Genomic DNA, 23,595 nt, shown 5'->3' on the forward strand with positions numbered 1-23,595 from the left:
CGTGCGAGAGAGGAATTCGCGGAGCATCTCTGAGCCGGGCGTGGGGGAGGGAGAGGAGCGGCAGTGTGCGGATGATACAGGATTACTGAAGGCAGCGGACGCCACCCAGCGGCCAGAATGTAGCCCAGGGGCAGCCAGGCTCTAGGAGTCCGGCGCGCGGAGCATGCCGGGAGTTGCAGTTCGACCGCGCTAAGAGGCGGTGCTGTCAAGAGGGGCTGTTGGGTGTTGTAGTCCGACGTTTGTTGGGCGGGAGTTACCCTCGTCGGCCGGACCACGAGTCCCGTGGTGCCCCGCGGCAGACCGCGCAGGCGCAGTGAGTCAGTGCCGGTCAATCTCAAAGCCTGAGGGGCAGTGGCTAAATCGAGCGGCGTCTGTAAGGGTCGCAGAGAGAGCCTGTGGCGAGGCGGGGCGGGGCGGCCGGCACCATGTCGAGGCAGGCGAACCGTGGCACCGAGAGCAAGAAAATGGTAACTTGGAGCGCGTGACCTCGGCGGGCGGGGCGGAATTGAGTACGGGGGAAGGGGCCCGGCGCGGAGCGCGAGGCGCGATTGGGAAGGCGCCCTCCTGTGAGCTCTGGCAGGGGGAGGCCTCCTGGGGGCTCACCCCGGGGGCGTCCCAGGCCCCAGGCAGGTTGGAGGAGCTCTGGAGTAGCTCCCGCAGGAGACCCCTTTCCCGAGGAGACCCCGCCCCCGAGGCTTGAGTGCAGCTCTTCGCTAGGCCAACAAAAAAGACGGTAATAAGTAACAGGTGACTACCAGTTATTGCTGTCTTACTGTGTGTTAGGCACCGTGCCAAGCACTTTACGTACATTACAGTATTTCACTTAATCCGCAAATTAACCCTGTTAGGTGGATAATGTTATCACCATTTTACAGCTCAGATAGTTTACATGACTTGCTTAAGTTTACACCTAGAAAGAGTTCGGATTTGAACCCCTGTCTCTCTAAAGCTAACGCTTCAGAATATTAGGTTAGGCTATACTGTCTCGCACACTGGCGTGGGCATTGTGAGAGATGCTGAGATGCTGGTCTTGCCAGAAGGGAACTTTGTATTCAGTGGAGTAAGAGGTGGGCCAGAGTAAGCAGTGAGTGGTTCTCCTGTAATGGGGGGTTGGTGGGGAGAAGGCAGCTCCTTTCTTATGCTGGGAATATTAGGACACCACATGGTCCCATAAAGTTGGGCTAGGGATGGGGCAGGAGACTAAGGTCATTTTTCTCTGAACTAAGGGACCTTCCTGGCTGATGTTCCTTTTCTCCGGCATTGTCTTATTTCTTCCAGAATTGCTCATGCTGTGTCTTTGTTTTTGAATTTAAAAATTGAGCATCTGAGGTTGCATACTGGGCAGATCAGGGACCCTCTGTTGACACTCTAGAGGGGATGATCAGACTTCCCTCACACCTTTGCATGTTACGCCAGGAACAGCCTCCACAAATGGGCTGCAGGAAGCTCTGTTACTCTAGTGTAGTACTTAACTTTTTCTCTGACAGACTCCTTTTGAGAAGATGATGATAGCTGTGGATCTTCTCCCCTGAAATATTAAATAGGCAACGTAAATTTTGAGACAGAAATGTACACAACACAGGGTATATTGCTGCCTGGGACTGAGTACTGGTTTCACCACTTACTGTGTGATGTTGAGCAAGTTTCTGCATTGTTCTGGGCATCAATTTCACCATCTTTTTTTAAAAAGTAAAGGAGGTGACAATTCTATATTATGGGGTTGTTTTGAGGATTGAGAGAATACATGTAAAGCTAGCAGTGTAACAGTGCACCTAGAACACAGTGACACTCAGTGTCAGCTAGTTTCCTTATTAGTAAATATTAAATAGGCAAACACATACATAAACATTTACTTACATTTTTGGGGGGTTTGTGAGCCCTCTAAAGATACTTCACGATCACAGGTTAAGAATTCGTGTTTTGGAGGAAATACCAAGAGTTTAAAAGAAGAGAATATTTTGCAAGGTAACAGTGTCATGTAGGGGCAAACTCACGGACATTGGTTGGAATTCTGGCTTACTTGATCAATCTTCAATTTCTTTATAAAATGGGGACAGTAATGCCTACTTAAGATTAAATGAGATGGTGTAAAATGTGAGGGGCATGGGAAATGTTTGTTTCCTCCTCCTTTTCCTATGATATGTGCAGAGAGTTCTTCCTGCTTCATTTTCATATCTTGCTCTCATTTTGTACATTTTTTTTACCTAAACTCAATATTGAAATCTTAATACTACTTTAGCAGGAACCTGCAGAGCCCACCCCCCATCCTCCAGTATTCACTTTGGTGAAGTGAGGTAATTAGGGAGGGGCAGCAGAGTACTCCTGTCCTCAAGGTTCTTGTAACTGTTGTCCTCTCTGCTTAGAACTCCCTTACGCCAGATAGTCACCTCGCCCACTCCATTCACAGTTACTCAAATGAAACCTCATCAGAGAGGCCTTCCCTGACCACCTGACTAGTTCTTGGTACTGTTACTCTATGCTGGTTTTCTTTGGAGCACTGTCCCTTTCATTTTATGTGATATTTCATTATAAATTATATATTAACTTGCAGGGATTTGTTTTGTTCAGTGCTCCAGTTCCCCAACTAGAACGATGCCTGGTACTAGGCAATCAATGTTTATTTATTGAATGAATGAAATGAAGGTTTGAGTTCATCTTTTCATTCATTTCCTACTGGTGCCTGCTCAGGGCTTGTGACCTGATCCTCTTTGTGGCCACCAGTTTTTGACATGCTCCTCTCTTCTCTGCTTGGGGAGCCTACCCTACTAGTAGCCCCTTCCCAGCCAGCCTAACCTGCTAATTACTATGTTCCACTTAAGCCTTCCAAGACCTAAATGGTTAATATGCCCAAGTAACTAGATCTCTGCTTTTAGTTGGTGCAAACAGAAACAGCCCATTTGTTCAGTAAACTTTCCCTGAGCCCCAACTATATGCAACACTCTGTGCTAGGTGCTGTGGGACATGCAGAGATGAAGTCCTAGTCCCTAACTTTGAGAAGCACACAGTCTGTGAGGGTGACAGAAATATACACGTGGAGGGGTATAGTACTGCCTGGGACTGAGTCCTGGTTTCACTACTTAATTGCTGTGTGACCTTGGGCATGTTTCTGCATTGTTCTGAGCATCACCTTCAAAGGAGGTAATAATAGTACCTATATTATGAGGTTGTTCTGAGGGTTAATTGAGAGAATGCATGTAAAGCTAGCAGTGTAACAGTGTACCTAGAACATAGTTGACACTCAGTGTCAGCTGGCATCCTTGTTAGTAAAGCTATTACTGTGCATGTGTCTGGATAGTGGTTGGCTCTTGAATCCCATGGATGAGGCCTGCCCTTCTCTTGTGTTGTGTTACTAGTAATCCAACCCCAGTGTCTATTCTCCAGAGCTTAGGCAAGTTATTACTTAAGTTGCAGCACTTAGGGCCTCCATGACAGGAGGCTGGAGGGTAAGAGAGAGGGGCTGCACCAAGTTTTGTTACTGATCCCCCTTTCCCAGCTGCTAGTGGGTATTCACGTTGGATTATCTGTTTTGATGAAAATCGTATGAGTCTTGGAGCATTAGTTCTGAAGATCAGCCCCTTTAAGGTGATTTGATGTTTTGTTTGGGGCACTAACTGAAAGGCATTCTGAAAACCATCAAGTGGTGGCTCACCTGAGTGTAGAGGTTGGTTTAATTTACTCTGCTCAAGTACCTGGAGATCATGTTGGCGTAGCTGCCATAATTCCTATGGTTCTTGTCTGCAAAGTATCTTTAGCTCCATTATCTCATTAGATTCTCCTGACAACCCTGTGATTGGCATGACAGATTATACTGTTAACTCTTTATGTGTAAAGAGATGGAAGCTAGCATGGTAAATTGATTTACCTAAGGTCTCACAGCTATTTAAGTAGCAAGTCCAGACTCAGAATCTGGTCTTCTGACTACAAACCCAGTTTTCGTTTTATGTGCTTTATTAATTCTTAGAAAGCTCTTTATATTGATTCAAAGTCTTCTTCCTTATTACTGTCCTTGAACCTAGTTCAGGGTGCTCTCTGGCTCCACACCACATGTTTAAGAATGAAAATAACAATATGTATTTCTTGAACATTTACTGTGCAGCAGGTGCTCTACAAACATCTCGTTGGAGTTGCACAATCACTCTGAAAGGCAGATAGTATTGTCACCATTTTACAGACAGGAAAAACTGATGTTCAGGGAGATTAAGCAGTGGCTTAGGATAATAAAGCTTTACAGGACAGTACTCAACTATAAGAAGGCTGTTGAGTCTCAGTTATTTACCCTGTCATCTGTAAAATGGGAATAAATAATGATTGTTCTGCTAGCCTCTCATGGTTATGAGAAACTAATAAGAAAATAGAAGTGGTGCAGGAGAGATTCATGTTTCTGTTGGTAAGGGGAATGATGTCATGCTTATGTTCAGTGAAGAAGTGGGGCTAGTTGAACTAGCTGACCTTTATGGTCCTGTGGGACCTTTTTTTTTTTTTTTAATAGAGACAGGGACTCTTGCTCAGGCTGGTCTTGAACTCCCTAGCTCAAGCCATCCTCCTGCCTCGGCCTCCTAGAGTGCTAGGATTACAGGTGTGAGCCACTGCACCTAGCCCCATGGAAACTTTTGTTATGAAGGTCACAAGCATTGTAAACCCAGGTTTTCAGACTGCAGCCTCCCGGTTACTTCTCTGATTTCCTCTTCTGTCCTCTTTCTTGCTCACTGCTCTCTGACAGTGGTCTCAGCTGTTTCTCGAACAAGCCAGGCATACTCCTACCTCAGAACCTTTATGCTTTCTGTGTAGAATTTTTTCACCCAAAAATCTTCATGGCTTACTCTTATCTCCTTCCAGTCTTTGCATGAATATCACCTTCATGAGGCTTTCCCTGACTACCCTATTTAAAATTAACCCTCTGCCAATACATATACGTGACAATAAATACTTCCTAATCTTCCAAGCTTTATTTTTCTCCATAGCATCTGTCACCATCTGGCAAATTACGTATTTTTTGTTTTTTGGAGACAGGGTCTCACTGTGTCGCACAGTGCTAGAGTACAGTGGCATGATCAAACCTCACTGCAGCCTGGAACTCCTGGGCTCAAGTGATCCTCTTGCCTCAGCCTCCTGAGTAGCTGGGACTACAGGTGCATGCCACCACACTAGCTAATTTTTAAATATTTTTGTAGAGACAAGGTCTTGCTATGTTGCCCAGGCTGGTCTTGAACTTCTGGCTTTAAGCAGTCCTCCCAAAGTGCTGGGATTATAGGCATGAGCCACCATGCCCAGCCCAAACCATATATTTTATTTCTTTGGCTGTAGTATCTATCTTCCTCCTATAAGATAGCCTGGTACACAGTAAATGTTGAATGAATGATTTTTTTTTCTATACCATAGTCCCACTTCTATTTTTAAAGTATGAAGACCTTTAAGTTATGTATTTATGTCACTCACTGTTCTAAATAGGCTTGGTTTATAACTGAAAATGGAAACAGGCTTGCAAATTAAGAGAGAGTGTGGAAGGCCTGGGTCAGGGATCCCATTCCCAGATCCCAGGCAAATTGATTCTGTGACCACCGACAAATCTGTCCAGGACCTTGATTTTTCTTATTCATAAATTGAGGGCAGCTGCATGTATAAGATGCTTGATAACATGATTTGCATGTTATTTGGCATTGTGGTGGGCTGAGGCTGTTGGAGTCCCCATCCAAGGGCTCATTAATAATGGAAAGAAAGTTCTCCTGATTTAATGCAATGGTGCCAACTCTCTGGACTGGTAACTGCTGGATTGTCTCCATCCATTCATGTCCAAGCCATTCCAGTGCCAAGCCCTTGACTTTACTAAAAAATAATTCCCCTCCTTAATAGCTTCCCCTTAATTGCCATATTTGGTAAATAGTCTCTTGGAGACAACCTGATCTGACTGTTTTAGTTGAGGTGAAAGGGCCTCCTGATCCCGAAACTGGTTTTCTTTGACTCTAGTACAGCTAAGTTTTTTTGGCATTTTTTGTTTTTTTTCTGTTTGTTTTTGTTTTTATTGAGGGGGGCTTATTAATATGCAATTGTGGGGAATGGTGGATAAAATGACCACTGGCATGGAAACCTTTGGGTTTTGTTCCCCCAAATTACTTTTGTCAATAATTAGCAAATTATTTAACCATTCTGGGTCTGTGTTTTCTCATCTCTGAAGTGGGATTAATTCCTTCCCTTTCTACTTTACCGAGTTATTTTGAGATAGAAAATGGGGTGATGAAAAGTAAAAAGCAATATGTAAGCAAAAGGCATTCTCAGTTGTTATTCTTTTTTTTTTTTTTTGAGACAGAGTCTCGCTCTGTTGCCCAGGCTAGAGTCCCATGGCGTCAGCCTAGCTCACAGCAACCTCAAACTCCTGGGCTTAAGCGATCCTTCTGCCTCAGCCTCCTGGGTAGCTGGGACTACAGGCATGCGCCACCATGCCCGGCTAATTTTTCTATATATATTTTTTCAGTTGTCCATATAATTTCTTTCTATTTTTAGTAGAGACAAGGTCTCGCTCTTGCTCAGGCTGGTCTCGAACTCCTGACCTCAAGTGATCCTCCTGCCTCGGCCTCCCAGAGTGCTAGGATTACAGGTGTGAGCCACCTCGCCCGGCCTCAGTTATTCTTGCAGGCCATGGGGCTGAGGTGAGGAGAGCATTGGGTTCTGAGATCCCGGGCCTTAACATTTCTTGGACTTTCTCACCCAGAAAAGTTGGGACAGAAAGGGACTTTGTTCCAAGTCTGACAAGCCTCCCCATTCAGAAGGGAGTCATTGGGTGGCAGTCTCGATTTATCAGCCTTATTTCTGAGTGAATCTACTAGTCTAAATGCACTGTTAACATGTTTCTCACTTTAACTCTGATAATGCCTTTCCTCCCTGCCTACTGCTTTTATTCTGTAGTCTTAGTATTTGTCAGTTCCTTTCACCTTCCACATCTCTCTCTTTCTTGGTAGGTAGGTGACAGGATTCTTTATCTGAGAAAGAGTTTCTGTGATTTTAACAGCAGTTGTAATAGAAAAGAGTTCAGGTCAGTATTGTGTTCCAGGTACACAAAAGATTGTATTCCTTCCAGAGTCATCACCTTTCCTGGAAATATTTTAGCTATATGTCAAGAGGAACATTATTTTTTCCCATGCTGGTGACGCTGGAGAGGGGTTGTCATCAGTGCAGTGAACTTTGGGACTTCCTTCCTTCCCCATGGACTGGGCCCCTGGGTCCTCTGCTGCTCCTGGGTGGGGCCTTGGGAATGCAGTTTAACTCTACACCATGGCATTCTAAGGTGTGGGGAAGTCATTGGTCACATCTGCTAACACACAAAGGCTAGTTTGTAAATGTCTGCTTCAGGTCTGTCTCTCTCAGTAGCTAGTGAATGACTGCTGCTCCCACACCAGATTCTGGTGACCCGAGCTTAGGCTTAGAACTATGGTGGAGACTTGGGTTGGCAGAAGCCTACCGTGGCATGTTAGAAGTGTGATTGCTCAGTGCACAGTGTGCCTCTTATAGCCCAGTTTGCAGTAGGTCTGGCTGCAGCCCTGTCATGTTGACCTTGGGGGGGCCAAATTTCGTGGCTATTCCACAAGAGGTGATTTTTTTTCCTCCAGACACAGGTGACCTTCCTTTGAATCCTGATGGTTGTTGCATTGAGGCTGATCCAGACTCTCACCACACTTTTTCTTTTGTACTGCTTGGTTCTGACTGCCTTTTGAATCTCTTTTAGAGCTCTGAGCTCTTCACTCTGACCTATGGGGCTCTGGTCACCCAGCTATGCAAGGACTATGAAAATGATGAAGACGTGAATAAACAGCTGGACAAAATGTGAGTGAGCTCCTTTGCAGGAGAGACAGGAATGAAGTCCCCCAGCACATTGCATCTACATTTGTCCCTTAGAGCCCAAACGGGGTCCTCTCTCTTTCTTAGCCAACATTTTGGGTACAATTCCCACTGAGCTCATTTACTGAGATGTTTTGAGATTATCCCCATTTTCCTTTTACCACCAACGACCTTTTTTGTGTTTAGACGTAAGACATTTAGACACCATAATAGTCTGTTCTCTAATTTCCTTCCCAGGGGCTATAATATTGGAGTCCGACTGATTGAAGATTTCTTGGCACGGTCAAATGTTGGGAGGTGCCACGACTTTCGGGAAACTGCAGATGTCATTGCCAAGGTCATTATCCTGGGCCACCTGTCTGTGCTGAAGGATTGCTGTTGGGAAGCACTGCTGACCATTCTGTCTCCCTTAGAGGGGCCCTTAATCTCCCCAAAGACTGATTAGGCAGCTCTTTGGGCCAAAGAAGCCTTCCTGGTAGTTAGGAAATGGCACGATTATAAAAAAGGGGAGAGTGGTTAAGATCATCCTGTGGATTAAAGCCCCACTGAAATCAAAGCCAGATCTTTTCCACTGTGAAGGTGTCCAGAGTAGTATGGGGATTGAGAATACAGACTCAGACAAACCTGGCTTCAAATTCTGGCTCCAATACTTACTAGTTCTGGGTTCTTAGGTAAGTTACTTTTAATTTCTTTAATAACCAGTTGCCTCATTTTTAAAATGAAGAAAATAAGAGCTACCTCATAGAGTTATTGTAAGGAGTAAATGAATAAGGGACATGAACATTCAGGTAGAACGAATGCACTTAGCATAGTGTTGTGCATATAGTAAATGTTTACTGTTAATATCAGTGCTATATATTATAGCATTAATAAATGGTATAACTGGTATCAGTTACCTAAAGGTTGGTTCTTTGTGTTGTAAACATGCTGGCCACACCCAAATCCTCAAGAAGGTTGACAGTGGAAAGAGCTTTGTGAGGATTTAGAATTAGGAAGGTAAGGCCGGGCGCGGTGGCTCACACCTGTAATCCTATCCTTCTGGAGGCCCAGGCAGGAGGATTGCTTGAGGTTAGGAATTTGAGACCAGCCTGAGCAAGAGCAAGACCCTGTCTCTACTAAAAATAGAAAAATAAACCGGGCGTGGTGGTGCGTGCCTATAGTCCTAGTTACTCGGGAGGCTGAGGCAGGAGGGGGTTTGAGGTTGCTGTGAGCTAGGCTGATGCCACGGCACTCTAGCCCAGGTTAGAGTGAGACTGTGTCTCAAAAAAAAAAAAAAAAAGTAGAATTAGGAAGGTGGATAAGGAAGGATGTCCTCAGGGTAATTCTGCCCCAGTGACCTGTATTCACTTTTAAGAAAGTGGGTTCAGGTAGCACAGACAGAGGACAGGGAAGTGGGTCAGGGCCTCTGCACTCAGGTGCTGGTTCAGGGCGTCCACTCCTGTCAGAAGATCAGCACTCCCTTCTGCTGAGAAGTGCGGGCAGACAGTTGTTGCTTAATTGCATGATGCCTTAAAGGAGAAGGGTGGTAAGGGAGATGCGTCTCCCTTTTTGCCCTGAGTATCTAAAGCTTCATCATCTTACAGAGGCCACGGTTTTGTTCCTGAGTCATTTATTTCTCCTTTGCCAGTTCTATCACCTTCCCTTTTGTGCAGTTCCTGCTGCTCTTCCCCAAAGTGCTGTTGTGTGTCCCCTGACAGGTGGCGTTCAAGATGTACTTGGGCATCACTCCAAGCATTACTAATTGGAGCCCCGCTGGTGACGAATTCTCCCTCATTTTGGAAAATAACCCCTTGGTGGACTTTGTGGAACTTCCTGATAACCACTCATCCCTTATTTATTCCAATCTCTTGTGTGGGGTGTTGCGGGGAGCCTTAGAGATGGTGAGTGCAGCTCTTTACCTCTGGGACACCTGAAATGTAGCAGGGGCTTGGTAAATGTTTGAATGAATGGGAGAGAGAAAAGAAAGGCCTTTGGCTCACCCCAGTGCTTTGCTGCCTGAGGTGGTGAGCTGCTGAGATAGGATCCAAGTTGGACGTCTCTACATGGTGGTGATGCTCCCTACTAGGCTGGGAGGTGGTGCTGTCAACCCCCAAAGCCCAGGAACATCTATTCTGAGATTGTTTTATTTGGTGACAGTCTTATTCTTGGGTGTTCTTTGCTAAATTTCTCCTTATGGGTTGGGGCCACTGACTTCTGCAAGGGAACCTTGGAGCTGGCAATCCTGTCCTTGTGGGAAACCAGCCCCATTTTTTGGGCTGCTATGGGTGAGTCAGTTATGGCCCCGTCCTCAATGGTTCCCCAGAGGCTGTGGCTAGGCAGCTGCCCCTTCCTTTTTCCACTGTCCTCCAGGTCCAGATGGCTGTGGAGGCCAAGTTTGTCCAGGATACCCTGAAAGGAGATGGTGTGACAGAAATCCGGATGAGGTTCATCAGGCGGATTGAGGACAATCTCCCAGCTGGAGAGGAATAACCACCCCCAGGACTTGAGGATAGCCAGCAGGAGCACTTACTGGAATCAGCAAGCCTCTGTGCTCTCTGCCTTCTAGAACTTAGTGACTCTTCAACATGGATGTTATATATTTCTCTAACCTTGTTTCCATTCTCCATGCTAATAAAGAGCAGACCGATACAGTCCCTTTACCCGACGTGTGCACATTCAGGAGGCAAATTCTTTGCTTCTTTTCCCTTCAAAGAGACCAGATGTCATCATCCTTGGTTGGACTAGAAAGAGCTGAAGCCATTTTACATTCCTGTTTGAATTTTCCAAAACAAAACCCACTTTGACCCCATTAAGAGGCAAGCCTGGCACATCTATCCTTGGGCCTTGAGAAAGCCATTGGCAAATGGCTGTAGGGAATCTGGGGTTGTAGGGTGGAGGGAGGAGGGGCTGGGAGGGAGTGGACAGGAATTGCTAGCTGTAGTGTGACATGCTGTAGTACTTGCCAGGAAAGGGGAGCCAGTCATGCCGGAAACACTGACTTCTGGGAAGCCACCCAGGTCTCATTCCTTCCTGCTGTTTGGAGGTAACATCTCCTCTTTTTACAGAGGGTCCATCCTTTTTTCTTACAAGTTCTTCAATAAAGACACATTCTTGAGTGAAATCCCAATCATGTCCTGTTTTCTTTCTGCTCAGCCCCGGAAATTTTGTTACAGTGGTGTCAGGAGACCTCGTAGGTTCCTGGGCCCTGCCTTTCTTTGACCTGGTCTAGCAATGGCTTCTCCCCACAGCCAGAGAATCTGGGAAGCCTGGGAGCCAGTACAAGCAACTGAGGCCCCTCCAGTCATTTTTGGCTCTAGTGTCTGCAGCAAAATCTAGAAGCAGACCATTATCCTAGACTTGCCTAAAATGGACTACCCTGGGCTCTTGGCTACAAAGTTGGAAAGTTTGGCTAGAAAGACCATGTAAACCCTGGTGTTGGGCTACCCTTTATTGAGGACTTATTACTTAGACACTGTACTGAACACTTTGTAGGCATCATCTAATTCACAATTATTCTATTTCTAGAGGGGAGGCCACAAGTTGCCCAGGGTCATATAGCTAGTAAGTGGAGAAGCTAGGGTTCAAAGCTGGACCAAACTCCAAAGCCCATGGTCTTAACGATTCTCTTCTGATGCCAGGTTAGCACCTTGGGGAAGGAGGAGAGCAGGCTTGCAGCTCCCTTTCCCAGCCTTACAGAGCTTGTGATAACTTTTCAAGAGAGGAAGCAGGGATTGTACCAGCCATAGTTGGTAACACTGTTCTTAGGGACAGCCTAGTCCAGTCACTGAGGTGGTTGGAGGGAACCAGGGTCCCAGGCCTTCCCCAGGTTAGTAGGCAGGCCTGAGATGAGAGGAACCAGTTACAGATGATTGTGGTTGAAGTGTGTTTTGGTTGTACAAGGGTAGGACCAGGGTTCTGAGACCCCTGGGGCGGGAGGGGGCAGTTTGCAGAGGATTTGCCTCTAGCTGGGTCAGGTCACCAAGGAGGAGGGATGTTGGTCGTTTGTGTCTCCAAGTACAGGGAGGCTCATCCCTGCACTGGGATCTCATCCTTCTCTGAGCCTCTTTACCTCTCCCTCCAGAGTCCTGGGACAGGCACCCCATTTTGGTCAGCTGTGTCCTTAGCACCAAGTGTAGGGCTGGGTCCAGTCACACCAGAATCTGAGTGAATGAATAAAGGAGGTTAAGGGAATGAATGTTGGGGACCAGATGTGGAAAGCTTTGTGGAGTGTCTGGACCCAGCCAAAAAAAATGAGCCGCACTGCCCTTTCCCTTCTCCAGGGGGGCCCTCGCCTTTCGTCTCCTCCCTGTACCACAACCTACTTTTGAGCAGCCATTTGTATGGCATGAGGTTTTGGATATTTCCTTTCCCAGAGTTAAACTTGGGCAACATGACAGGGTTAGTGAGCTGTGGAAACAAAGCCCTCTTAGTGACTTTTCCCAGTTGCAGCCCCACAACTGTATGATGTGCACCAGAGGCCAAGAGAACGGAATAGGCTGGGGACTGTGCAGCTATTTGGAACACCAAATCATCACCTTCCCAAATGAGCCAAACACGCAAGAACCAGCAACCCAACCTCCTGGCCCCCAACCCGTGTAGGTAATTGTAGATGACATATCCCTCTGCCTTACTATGAGTGCAAGGCTGAGATGGCCCCCAGGCTATCCCATTCCCTCCCAGCAAGATGGGGCAGGGGTGCCTGGCTATGTGGGAGAGGCTGACCAATGAGGAGGGTTTCCAGGGAACCTGGGGCTGGAGGAGTCCATGCTGGTGTCCTTTGGGCCTTGGGCTGGTCCAGTGGAGCACTAAGAAAAAGCAGCTCAGCCTTTGGCCACCAGGGGTCTCCAGATTGCCACCGTACTGTCCTGGAGGGTGACCACTGGACCCCTGGTTTTCAGAATTTGCTAGAACATGCACCTGATGGAGCAAATCTCAGAGGCTGATCAGAGCCTGGAAGTGCCCCCCTCCTCCAGTCACCCCTACGGGACCCGAAAGCAAAGCTTGCATGGCTGCCAGGCTAAGCGCCTGCCTACTGAACCCCAGGCACTGGAAGAGCACACTAGCCAAGGATTTCTGGCCCCATGCATACCCCAAACTCTCGTGCTGGCCTCCTGAGTAGCTCAGGCTAGCCCTGAGCCCTCCCCTAACTAATGCCCCTTACTTCCTGAGTGGAGTGCAGAGCACCAGCCCCACTCCCGTGATGTAACAGAGTCTTTTTCCTGCCTCAGACCCCCAATACCAGTGAAATTTCCATTTCCAGGTTACACCTTCTCCTAGGGGGTTGGCTTCCCCTACATTTGTACTGAGTATCCATGTCCAAGAAGTGGGTGGCAACAGAGGCCCCGGGAGCAGAAATTGCATTAAGTAAAATTAAAATAGTCTCCTAACAAGTAGTACATTGTGGCTGGTGGGGGAGTGGGGGTGCAGGAAAAGCATCCTCCTGGAGCTTAAGTGCTACCATGTGCTGTTCCCTGGAAGCCAAAGGGCTGGTGGTAGGGGAGAGGGGCGGAGGGGAGGGTGGCAGCAGGCAAGGAGCCCTGTTGTTACCGATCCCCAGCCTTTGATGTAGGGCCAGGCCTGACCCCAGGACAGCCGCAGGCCATTGCCAGGGGAGCCATGGGACTTAGTGCATTCCTGGGGGCAATTTACACTCTGGCTGGAGGAGAGAGGAAAGTTTCTACTGTGGGGAAGGGGGTGGAGGGAAGGTGCTGGAGCAGAGGTTGGAGGGTGTTGTAAAGAGCAATGGAAAGAGCCTGGGCACAGGGCAGCACCCTCCTGCCTCCACCTGGCTCCCTTATGCAGCTTGGGTAAAGGCCTCCTCCAGGAAGCCTTCTCTGATGGAAGCCAGAGCTGGGGAGGAGTTCTCGTGGACTGGCCCAGGTACAGCCCAGGGAGATGCAAAGAAGCAGCTGCTCTTTCCTCCTTGCTCTGGGGGCCTGGAGTGTCAGCCATGAGGGCATCTGTAGCTGAGCTAGGCTGGAGGAGGGTGGGAGGATGGTCCGCACGGGCATTAGGGCACATGTGAGTGAGTGTGGACCAATGCTATTCATAGCAATAACTAGTCCTTATTGCAGAGTGGCCATGTGCCTACGCAAGTCTAAGCACTTCACATATAGGTTTTTTGTTTTGTTTTTTTTTTTGAGACAGAGTCTTGCTCTGTCACCTGGGCTAGAGTGCCATGGTGTTAGCCTAGCTCACAGCAACCTCAAACTCCTGGGCTCAAGCAATCCTCCTGCCTTAGCCTCCCGAGTAGCTGGGACTACAGGTGGGGGCCACCACGCCCTGCTAATTTTTCAATTTTTTGTAGAGACAGGGTTTTGCTCTTGCTCAGGCTGGTCTTGAACTCCTGACCTTAAGGGATCTTCCCGCTTTGGCTTTCCAGAATGTTAGGATTACAGGCGTGAGCCACCATGCCCGGCCTTCACATATAGTTCTCATTTAGCAATCAGAATCCTGCCACCATCTGCAAATGGGGACACTGAGGTACACAGTTAATATATGGTAGATTCAGAACTTGAACACAAAGCTCTTATCCGGTACATTATATGTTACTTATGTATGTTTTTGTGTTTCAGTGTGTGTCTGTTTCCTTGAGTTCTTTAAGGAATGTGTCTCTGTGTGAATTCTTTCCTTTAACAAAAATACCGAGGATGTGGAGGTGACCTAGACCCCAACCCTCCCTGCTGGGAGCTTCTGCCCGTGGGGAAACCCCTGAGTGCAATGCAGGGCAGGGGCAGAGGTTGAAAATGAGGGACAAGTGCAAGTCCTGGCTCTGCTGCTTATTAGCCATATGACACTGGACAAACAATTTGACCTCTGAGCCTTGGTTTTTCCATCTGGAGAATGGGAATCATAGTACCTACCTCGCTGGCTGTTTTGAGGATGAAACAAGATGATGTATGTAAATTTCCTGACATATGCTGAGTATTCCCTAATTGGTAGTTATGATTAACATGATTGTTATGGGGGAACCGTCTTGTAAAACCACTGTATGGATATGTGAGTATCTGAATGTGCAGGGAGGGTAATTTTGTGAAATTGGGGTGTGTCTATATTGTTCATCACTGTATCCCCAAGCATCCAGCACAACTTGTCAGCACAAAGTCAGTGCTTAATAGATGTTTACTGACTGGGTGTTGACTGAGTGTGAGTGTGGGGTGGGAAGGGCGTATAGAGAGAGGGGTGTATGGGCGAGGGGCCTCCACCAAAACCAGCTACATAACTCATGGGGCTCAGTGCAAAATGAAAATATAGTGCCCTTAGTTCAGAAATTATTATGAATTTTTTTTGAGACAAGGTCTCACTCTGACACCTGGGCTAGAGTGCAGGGGCATCATCACAGCTCATTGCAACCTCAAATTCCTGGGCTCAAGCGATCCTACTGCCTCAGCCTCCCCAGTAGCAGGGACTACTGGCTCATGCCACCATGCCCTGCTTGCTTTTCTATTTTTTGCAGAGACGGGGGTCTTACTCTTGCTCAGGCTGGTCTTGAACTCCTGGCCTCAAGCAATCCTCCCGCCTCGGCCTCCCAGAGTGCTAGGATTAAGGCATGAGCCACACCACACCTGGCCAGAAATTATTATGAATTTTTGAGACAGAGTCTCGCTTTGTTGCCCGGGCTAGAGTGAATGCCATGGCATCAGCCTAGCTCACAGCAACCTCAAACTCCTGGGCTTAAGCGATCCTACTGCCTCAGCCTCCCAAGTAGCTGGGACTACAGGCATGCGCCACCATGCCTGGCTAATTTTTTTTCTATATAGATTTTTAGCTGTCCAAATCATTTCTTTCTATTTTTTTTTGGTAGAGACGGGGTCTCACTCTTGCTCAGGCTGGTCTCGAACTCCTGACCTCGAGCGATCCACCCGTCTCGGCCTCCCAGAGTAGAAATTATTATGAATTTTAAGATGATCCAGCAGAGCATGAACCCAAGCCCTTGCGAGTAGGGAGCTGTGTGCAACCCCCATGAACCTCCCTGGCCTCCATTGCTTGGGGAGCACCACACCCCAGCCCGGTTGTTCTGGAGAGAGCACAAGGCCTGTTGGGTTCCTGGTCTGCCCGGGGAGGGTGAAGAGGGGAAGGATTTCTCAGTGTGGGTGGGCCTGGAGAAAGTAGAGGGAAGGACCCTCTGACCACCAGACCTCTCCCCCAGGAAACCCTTCCAGAACTAGACCCATGCCTGAGAGCAGCTCTCTGCCTTCCATGCTCCCAGAGTTAACTATCCCCCCCTCCACACACACACATACACACCAAGCAGGCCACTGGGTGGTCTGGGCACATGTGGTCACATTTAGATGTTGATTGAAGCAAAATTGTTTTAAGATTAGAATATTTAAGGTAACTTTAATTGCCACTGCATTACTGGGATTTTTGAGGATGGGGCTGAGAGATCCCCTGGGGCAGAAGTGGGGGAATTGGTGGGGGAGAGGAGTATAGGAGAGGTCTCCATTTCCCTAGCCCCAGAGGAGAGGCCCCTTGCAACTAAGAAGAAGGAAGGAGGGCTAGACAGAGGGAATCTCAGAACCAGGAGCCCAGTCCTCTAGCAGATGTGGGGAGTCAGGGACTGGCCCTGGTGGTGCAGGAATTTTCCAGCACTCCCCCACCCCTGACTATTTGCACACCCTGGGCCACACATCTGTGCAAACATCCCTCCCCTCAGCTTGCCAGACAGAAGAAGGGTGGCAAGGGGAGGGTCCCACCCGGAGGGTCCCACCCAGGTCCTCCCATGCTCCAACCTGGGGTGGTTGGGGCCCAGAGGGTTTTCTTATTGGCAGATCAAGACAGAACTTTAGGAGGAATAGGAGAGTAATGGTAACAGTAATAAGGATTACTACATTTATTATTATTAAATGTTCAATTATTATAATAATTTTTTTATTTATTTTGGAGACAGAGTCTTGCTCTGTTGCCCCAGCTAGAGTGCAGTGGCATTATCATATCTCACTGCAACCTCAAACTCCTGGGCTAAAGCGATCCTCCTGCCTCAGCCTTCTGGGTAGCTGGGACTATAGGCATGTGCTACCAAGCCTAGCTAATTTTTTCTCTTTTTAGTGGAGACGGGGTCTCATTCTTGCTCAGGTTGGTCTCAAACTACTGACTGCAAGTGATCCTCCTGCCTTGGCCTCCCAGAGGAGGATTGCAGGAGTGAGCCACTGCGCCCAGCCTAATGTTCATTGAGCCATTACTATGTGCCAGGCCTGTATTAAGCCTTTTGTTTTTCATGTCTCTTCTTCTTCCTTTTTTTTTTTTTTTTTGGCTTAACAGTTATTTCTCACAGCTCTGGAGGCTGGAGAAGTCTGAGATAAGGGTGCCAGCATAGTGGGCTCTTGGTGAAGCCTCTCTTCCTGGTTTACGGATGGCTGTCTCTTCCTGTGTCTTCACGTGTTGGACAGAGCTCACTGTCTCTTCTAAGAGGTCCCACAGCACAGATGGGGGAAGACTTAGGGAGCCGGCCTGCCTGCATCAAATCCAGCTCACTCACTTCTTAGCTATGTGACCATGGGTGAGTCAGTTAACACCGCTGTGCCTCAGTTTCCCCACCTACAAAGTGGGGACAGTAATAATACCAATCTCAAAGGGTTGTTGTAAGGATTAAATAAATTAATCCCTGTAAAGTGCTCAGATCGTGCCTGGCATGGAGCTAGAGCCCTGTGAGTGTTAGGTGCTGTCATTAGGGACTGTTATCCCCTTTTACAGCAGAGGAATTTGAGGTTTGGAGAAATGAGGTCACTTGCCCACAGTCACAGCGAGGCAGCACAGGAATCCAAACCAGATCTGCTTGACTCTCAGCTCGCTCTGAACCACCGGGCTTGTGCCAGCACTGGCTCTGCCGAGGCCGCGCTAGGCAGGTTACTTGCCTCGTCTGGTTCTGTTTAACCACCCGCCCCATTCGATCCCTCTGCCCAGGTCTAGAACAGTCCTTGAATCTTTGCTGGCCAGCCTCTGATTCTTGTGGCTGAAGGAACTGAAGCCCAGAGAGGGGCAGCAACTTGCCCAAGGCCACACAGTAGCTGACCACAGGCAGAGCTGATCCACTGACACCCAGACACCACCAGAGATAGACCAAAGGGAGATGCCTCTGGAAGGTGGGGTGGGGAGACTGGCTGGGAGTTTGGCCTGGCCTAACCAAGAGGGGAGAGTCCATGACCTCTGGGTAAATAGCTGGTGGATAAGGAGACAGCAGCCACAAGGTCATGGCACAGCTGTCTCAGCCTCTATTGATGGGCAACTGAGGCCCTCCTGGGAGGGGGAAGGCTCCTGACAGCTAGCCAACACCAGGGATACAGGACCCGGCAATGGAGCAGGGCTCAGACTTGGCATCCCAGGGCTGGGTGAAAGGAGAAGGAGCTGGAGTCCTCTCTCCCTGCAGGGCATCGGGCAGGGGGAGGAAACCAGGCCCAGGAGTGGGATGCCAGTGGGGGACCAGCTGAGTTTGAGTTTGGGTGAGTGTGTGTGCACATGAAGCCCATGGGAGCTGCTCCCCTGGCACAGGGTGCCCCTTCCTTGCCTGCTTGCCTCACCGAGCTCCCCCTGCCCTCTCTAAGAACAGCTCACACTCACAGAGCTAAGTGCCCTACGTGGATTAATGAATGTAATTCTCACAGCCAGCCTATGAGAACTTTTCAGATGAGGAAACTGAAGCATCAGAGGCTAAGCAATTTGCCCAAGGGCACATGGCTGGTGAGTGAAGGCACCTGGATTTGAACCCAGGCAGTCTAACTCCAGGGTCCTTGCTGTTGACTTTCGATCCCTGCTGTTTAGCTCCCACTCACTTCCTGAGTCTGTCCCCTCCCTGAACACTCAGTCCCACCTGGCCCCCCGTGCAGGGCCTGGTTTCCACACCAGCTTTGGGGGAGGGCCCCAGCTACCCACTCTCTGCCAGCGTCCTCTTAGGTACCCTGCCAACCAGGCCCCTCTTCTTCCTCCGGCAGTACCCCAGCCTGGCTCGCCTGTAGTTCAGGCCAAGAGGCCAGACCCAAAGACCCCTGGCAGTACCCACAATTCTGAGGGGTGGGATGGAGGGGGCCCAGGCTCCAGGGTGGGCAAGGGTGAGAGGCCCCATTGAAAAGTGGCAGTGCTGGTGTGTACCTTGGCAGGGAGACAGCAAAGTGGGAGGCCCTTGGAGGGCAGGCTGCAGGAGGGAAAAGACACGAGGTGGGGTGGGGGGTGGGCCCTAAGCTTGGGGGCCCCCCAGCTCCTTTCCTGGGCCTGTTAAGGGTTCAGCTCTTTCCCACTTAGAAAACACACACACACACACACACACACACACACACACACACACACACACACACACACACACACACACATTCTCACCCCATTCCCCCTCTCCTGGCCTCAGTTCATCTAAATGTCCTCACTGCACTCGCTGTCTCCACCTCCTTCTCCGTGGCTGCTCCTTGAGCTGCTGCAATCTGGCCACTGCTCCTGTCCCCTAACCTAGCCACCAACCCTTAATTGCCAGCCCAAAGAACATTCTTCTGTGATCCTCTACGCCATGGGCCTCCCTGACTTTTTAGAAACACTCTGCTTTTGCCTTCTGAGACACAGCTTTCCTGGCCCCCTTAGCCCCCACACACCTTCTGGGTCACCTTTGCCCACCCCTCTCCCTCTGCAGCCCTCGGAGTGCTGGTGACTGTCGCTGTGTCGGGGCCTGGCTTCCTTGGGCCCACTCCTCATCTGAAGCACCAGCTGCCATCTGCACACAGGGGACTCCTCCTCTCTAGCCCAGAACTTACTTCCCTCCCTGATCCGTGCGAGTCCCACAGGCTCATCCAACTCCATGCATCCAGTCACCCTCCTTCTGTCGGACCCCCACCCCGCAGGCCTCACCAGAAACCTGGGTGCTGTCCCTGAGACCTCCCTCCTTGCAGGCCCCTCACCCAACATCCAAATCCTTCCTATTTCACCCTGTCAGCTCCTCCCAGCGCGACCTTTCTCCCCACCCTCGCTGTCCACCTCACCGGGCCCCGCCGGGGTGGTTCCAGCAGCTCCTCACCCGTGTCCTGCAGCCGGGAGGCTCTTTCTAAAGCACAGACCTGACCACAGCACCGGCCCGCTCCAGAGTCTTCCGGGGCACCCCGTTTCCGTGACGGCGAGGTCTGCCCAGCTTCAGCGTGGCCCCTGCCTGCCTCCTGACCCCGGCGGTCTCCCCGTCACAGCCCGAATGTGGCAACACGACGGCCCCCGTCCGCCGTGCCCTGTGAGTGCTCCCGCCTCAGCCCGCCGGGGTCCCGACCGCGGGAGGCGCCCGCGGACTCCTCTCGGCGGGGCCCTCCCGCACGGCCCCTGCCCCGCGGGTCGCCCTCCGGGCAGGGGCTCCGGGGCTCCCCTGTGCGCCCCGGGCGCGGGCTCCGGGCGGGTGAGGATGGATGGGGCCGCGCGGCCCGGCCGCGGGTGTGGACGGGGTCTCGGGGGGCGTCGGGGAGGGCGGCGGCCGTCCGGGGCCGGGCGGGGCGCGGGCCTTGGCCGCGGCCGTGGAAAGAGGAGGGCGGAGGCCCCGCCCCGCCGCGCCCCTCCCGCCGCCGGCCCCCACCCCCCGGCGCCCGCCCACTCCGGCAGCCGCGAGGGGCGGCCGGCAGAGCGACGCGGAGCCCCGCCGGCGCGGACCCCCGCGACCCCGCCGCGCCTCCGCCGCCCGCCCGGAGCCAGCCGCCCGGGCCGCCCCCGAGGCCGCGCCTGCAGGTGAGGGCGGGGAGACGGCGCCGGGTGGGACTCGGGGGCTCCACGGGCAGGACCCGGGCTAGGTCCCCCAACACCATACCCGACAGCGGGGCTGGCGCCTCGGACTCTCAGCGGGGGGGGGGGACGCGACAGGGGGTCGGCCCTAGGGCAGGGGAGCCCATCCCGGTTCCCTGAGCCCCGTTTCTCCCGGGGCAGAATCCCAGATAAAGCCCCCTTCTCCCTTCCTCTCCCAGAAGCGAGGACTCTAGCACCGGACAGTGCCCGGTGGAATCCCCGAAGATGTGGCCCTGGGCGTGTCACTTCACCTCTCCAGGTCTCGCTTCCCATCTGTAAAATGGGAATAACAAAGCTTCCGTCGCAGGGCGGTGGAGGAGGGGAAGAGGCGACCTGGAGCCCCGTCAGCTCCCACCCTTCCTCTCTCCCCATCTCTTCGCCATTTCCGACTTGCTGGCCGCCTCCCGGTACTCGGTTTTTCTGCCTCTGCCCCGAGTCGCTTGTATCCTAGGTGCCCACGCAGCCCCCCACCCCACACTGGAGGCAGGTTCTGAGGAATGTCCCTGCCAGAGGCCCAGCACCTCTCCCCGGCTCTAGACTGAGACTTAACAGGGAGTTGAGGGGCTGTTGCCCAGCCAAGAGGGATTGGGGTCCCAGGGCCCCAGAACAGCCTTCCCAGTGTCTCTGTCCTGGGGCTGGAGACATCCTGGCCCCCAGACCCCCCCAGGTAGAGAAACACTGTTCAGCTAGAGGGGTCCAGGAATTGCCATTTGGGGAAGAGCAGTGTGTGAGACCATCAGTGTGTGTGCGAACAGGCTGGGTTCCTGACACAGGGTCCCCGGCAACTCAGAATCCTTCCTCCCTCCTGTCTTCGGTGCCTCTTGCCAAGGCTAGTGGCAGGGGTCCATCCCCTCCTCGGAGTGCCCTTAGCAAAGACAGCCTCACAGAAGCTGTACTAGGCAAGTTTAAGGTCTGGAGGATGTGGGACTGCGATGGCTGGAGGGTCAGGCAGCCTGGGGTCCCTCTCTGGGATCTGAGCCAAGATAGACTGAGCCTCACTGCCCTGGGCAGATGGGCCTCAGGGCAGGGTTTGGGGGTCTGGGAGAGACACCACGGGGGCTTGGCAGGCTCAGTCAGGGAATAGATGCCCCTGCTGGCCCCCCGCTGGGCTGGTGAACACCTACAGACCCTTGGACACACCATCACCCCAGATGATAATGAGGACAAGCCACAGACACACATAGTCACACAGAGCTATGCTCCCTCCTGCTAAGAGCACACACGATCACACACCGACTCAAATGCTCATTGGATACACACAAACATACTCCAGTACTGAACACGCACCACCACAGATGCTAAAACAATGCAGACAGAGGCGTGCACGCACGCGCACACACACACACACACACACACACACAACTCCTACAAACACATGGCAGGCCCCACGTGGCCCAGCCAGACATTCTCAGACAGGACAGCACACACACATACGTTCACACTCAGACACGCTCACCAGGGTCTCTCTCTCTGGTTTCACTTTGTCCACCGCAGTGAAAATGAGCTTTGGCTCAGAGGAAGGGGAAAATATGGAAGTGAATGTGTCTGTTAGCAGCAGGGCTGTCAGCCTGAGCCCCCGTACCCTACAACCTCCCCTGCTCCCAGCCCGAGCCAGACCAAAGGATGGCTGAGCCCCAGCTTCCCTGCCCTGCTGGTCCCCTAGTCCTCTCCAGACCCCCCAGTGGCAGGCATGGGGCAGAAGTGGGACCTCAGATGAGCTGGGCCCACCCGTGGCCCAAGGCACTTAGAGAGTTGGTGGGCGGAGAGCGGGAGAGGCACAGCAGCCGCCCACGTGGGGTGCAGCTGTGGTCTGGGTGCCCGACGAGGCCCATGAGGGGGAGGCACCGTCCAAGCCAAGGTGCGGATTGGGGAAGGGGGCACCCAGGAGTGATTCTGGCTGGGGCTTTCAAGGATAATGGGAATTTTGACAGGAGGGCATTCCAGGCCTAGGGAACGCACATGCAGAGGTGTGGAGGGAAACTGCAGGGTTCTCTCAGGGACAATGAGTGACAGGGCACTGTTGGATCACAGCAGGGAGTGGGAGGGACTCTACTACACTGAGGCCTTTTCCAGAGAAAGGGTGTGAGCTGCAGAGTGATGCAATCTGGGAATCACCCCGGCTGCTCTTGGGAGTGAGGACGAAGGGGGGATCTTAGAGGCAGGGAGACCACGGAGGAGGCTGGGCAGAGGTTAAGGACAAAGGTGGTGGGGCTGAAGTGGGGGTTGCCATGGGGATGAGAGGAAGAAGTAGCTGGAGAGGAATAAGCTGATTGGCTGTGGGAGTGAGGAGAGGGTGGGCCGGGAGCCTTGCACTGGGTGGCTGTGGCCTGTCCCTAGGGGAGGCAGGTGCAGGGGAGATGTGGGTTTGGCCCGGGGGTCTGATAAGCTGAGATGACTGGAGGATGGGGACTGGATGTGGCCATGAAGCCAGAGTGGGGTGTGGACAGCAGATCTTGAGTGCAGGCAGCATGGGCTTTGCGGAAAAGAGCTGGCCTTGGGGGTCAGACCGACTTGGGACTTCCCATCTCTGTGCCTCAGTTTCTCCATCTATAATAATGAGAATGCTACTTGTCTCTGGGGTTGTTTTGCCTATGGAGAGGTGAGGAGTGATGGGGGTTCCAGACCTAGAACTTTCACCCAGACTTTTTTTGAGACAGGATCTTGCTCTGTCACCCAGGCTGGAGTATACAATGGTGTGATCACAGCTCACTGTAACCTTGAACTCCTGGCCTCAAGTGGTCCTCCCACCTCAGCCTCCTAAGTAGCTGGGACTACAGGCATGCGCCACCACATCTGGCTAATTTTTCTTATTTTTTTTAGACACAGGGGTCTTGCCATGTTGTCCAGGCTGATCTTGAACTTGTCTCAGCCTCTCAAAGTACTGGGATTACGAGCATAAGCCACCATGCCCAGCTCACTCAGACTTCTGATCAGTGTCCATTCTACCTCTCTGATTGGATCCAGGAGTGGACTGGGGACCATCTGCCCTTATTCCATTCGGATTCTCAGAAAGTTCTGAATTGGAGGGTAACTGTCCCCATGCACCCTGGATGG

At 51.2% G+C, this 23,595-nt stretch overlaps 1 protein-coding gene across 1 annotated transcript; it reads left to right on the plus strand.

The window, feature by feature from the left end:
* The first annotated feature begins 259 nt into the window (after positions 1-259).
* Positions 260-10,936, plus strand: TRAPPC3 (trafficking protein particle complex subunit 3). The gene is made up of 5 exons (XM_045548268.1): positions 260-467; positions 7,718-7,815; positions 8,068-8,167; positions 9,528-9,710; positions 10,180-10,936. The coding sequence occupies exons 1-5, from the start codon at positions 426-428 to the stop codon at positions 10,297-10,299; spliced, it is 543 nt and encodes a 180-aa protein (XP_045404224.1). The 5' UTR covers positions 260-425; the 3' UTR covers positions 10,300-10,936.
* The last annotated feature ends 12,659 nt before the right edge of the window (positions 10,937-23,595 follow it).

This window comes from Lemur catta, chromosome 3 (assembly GCF_020740605.2).
Source record: "Lemur catta isolate mLemCat1 chromosome 3, mLemCat1.pri, whole genome shotgun sequence".
Classification (NCBI taxonomy): domain Eukaryota; kingdom Metazoa; phylum Chordata; class Mammalia; order Primates; family Lemuridae; genus Lemur; species Lemur catta.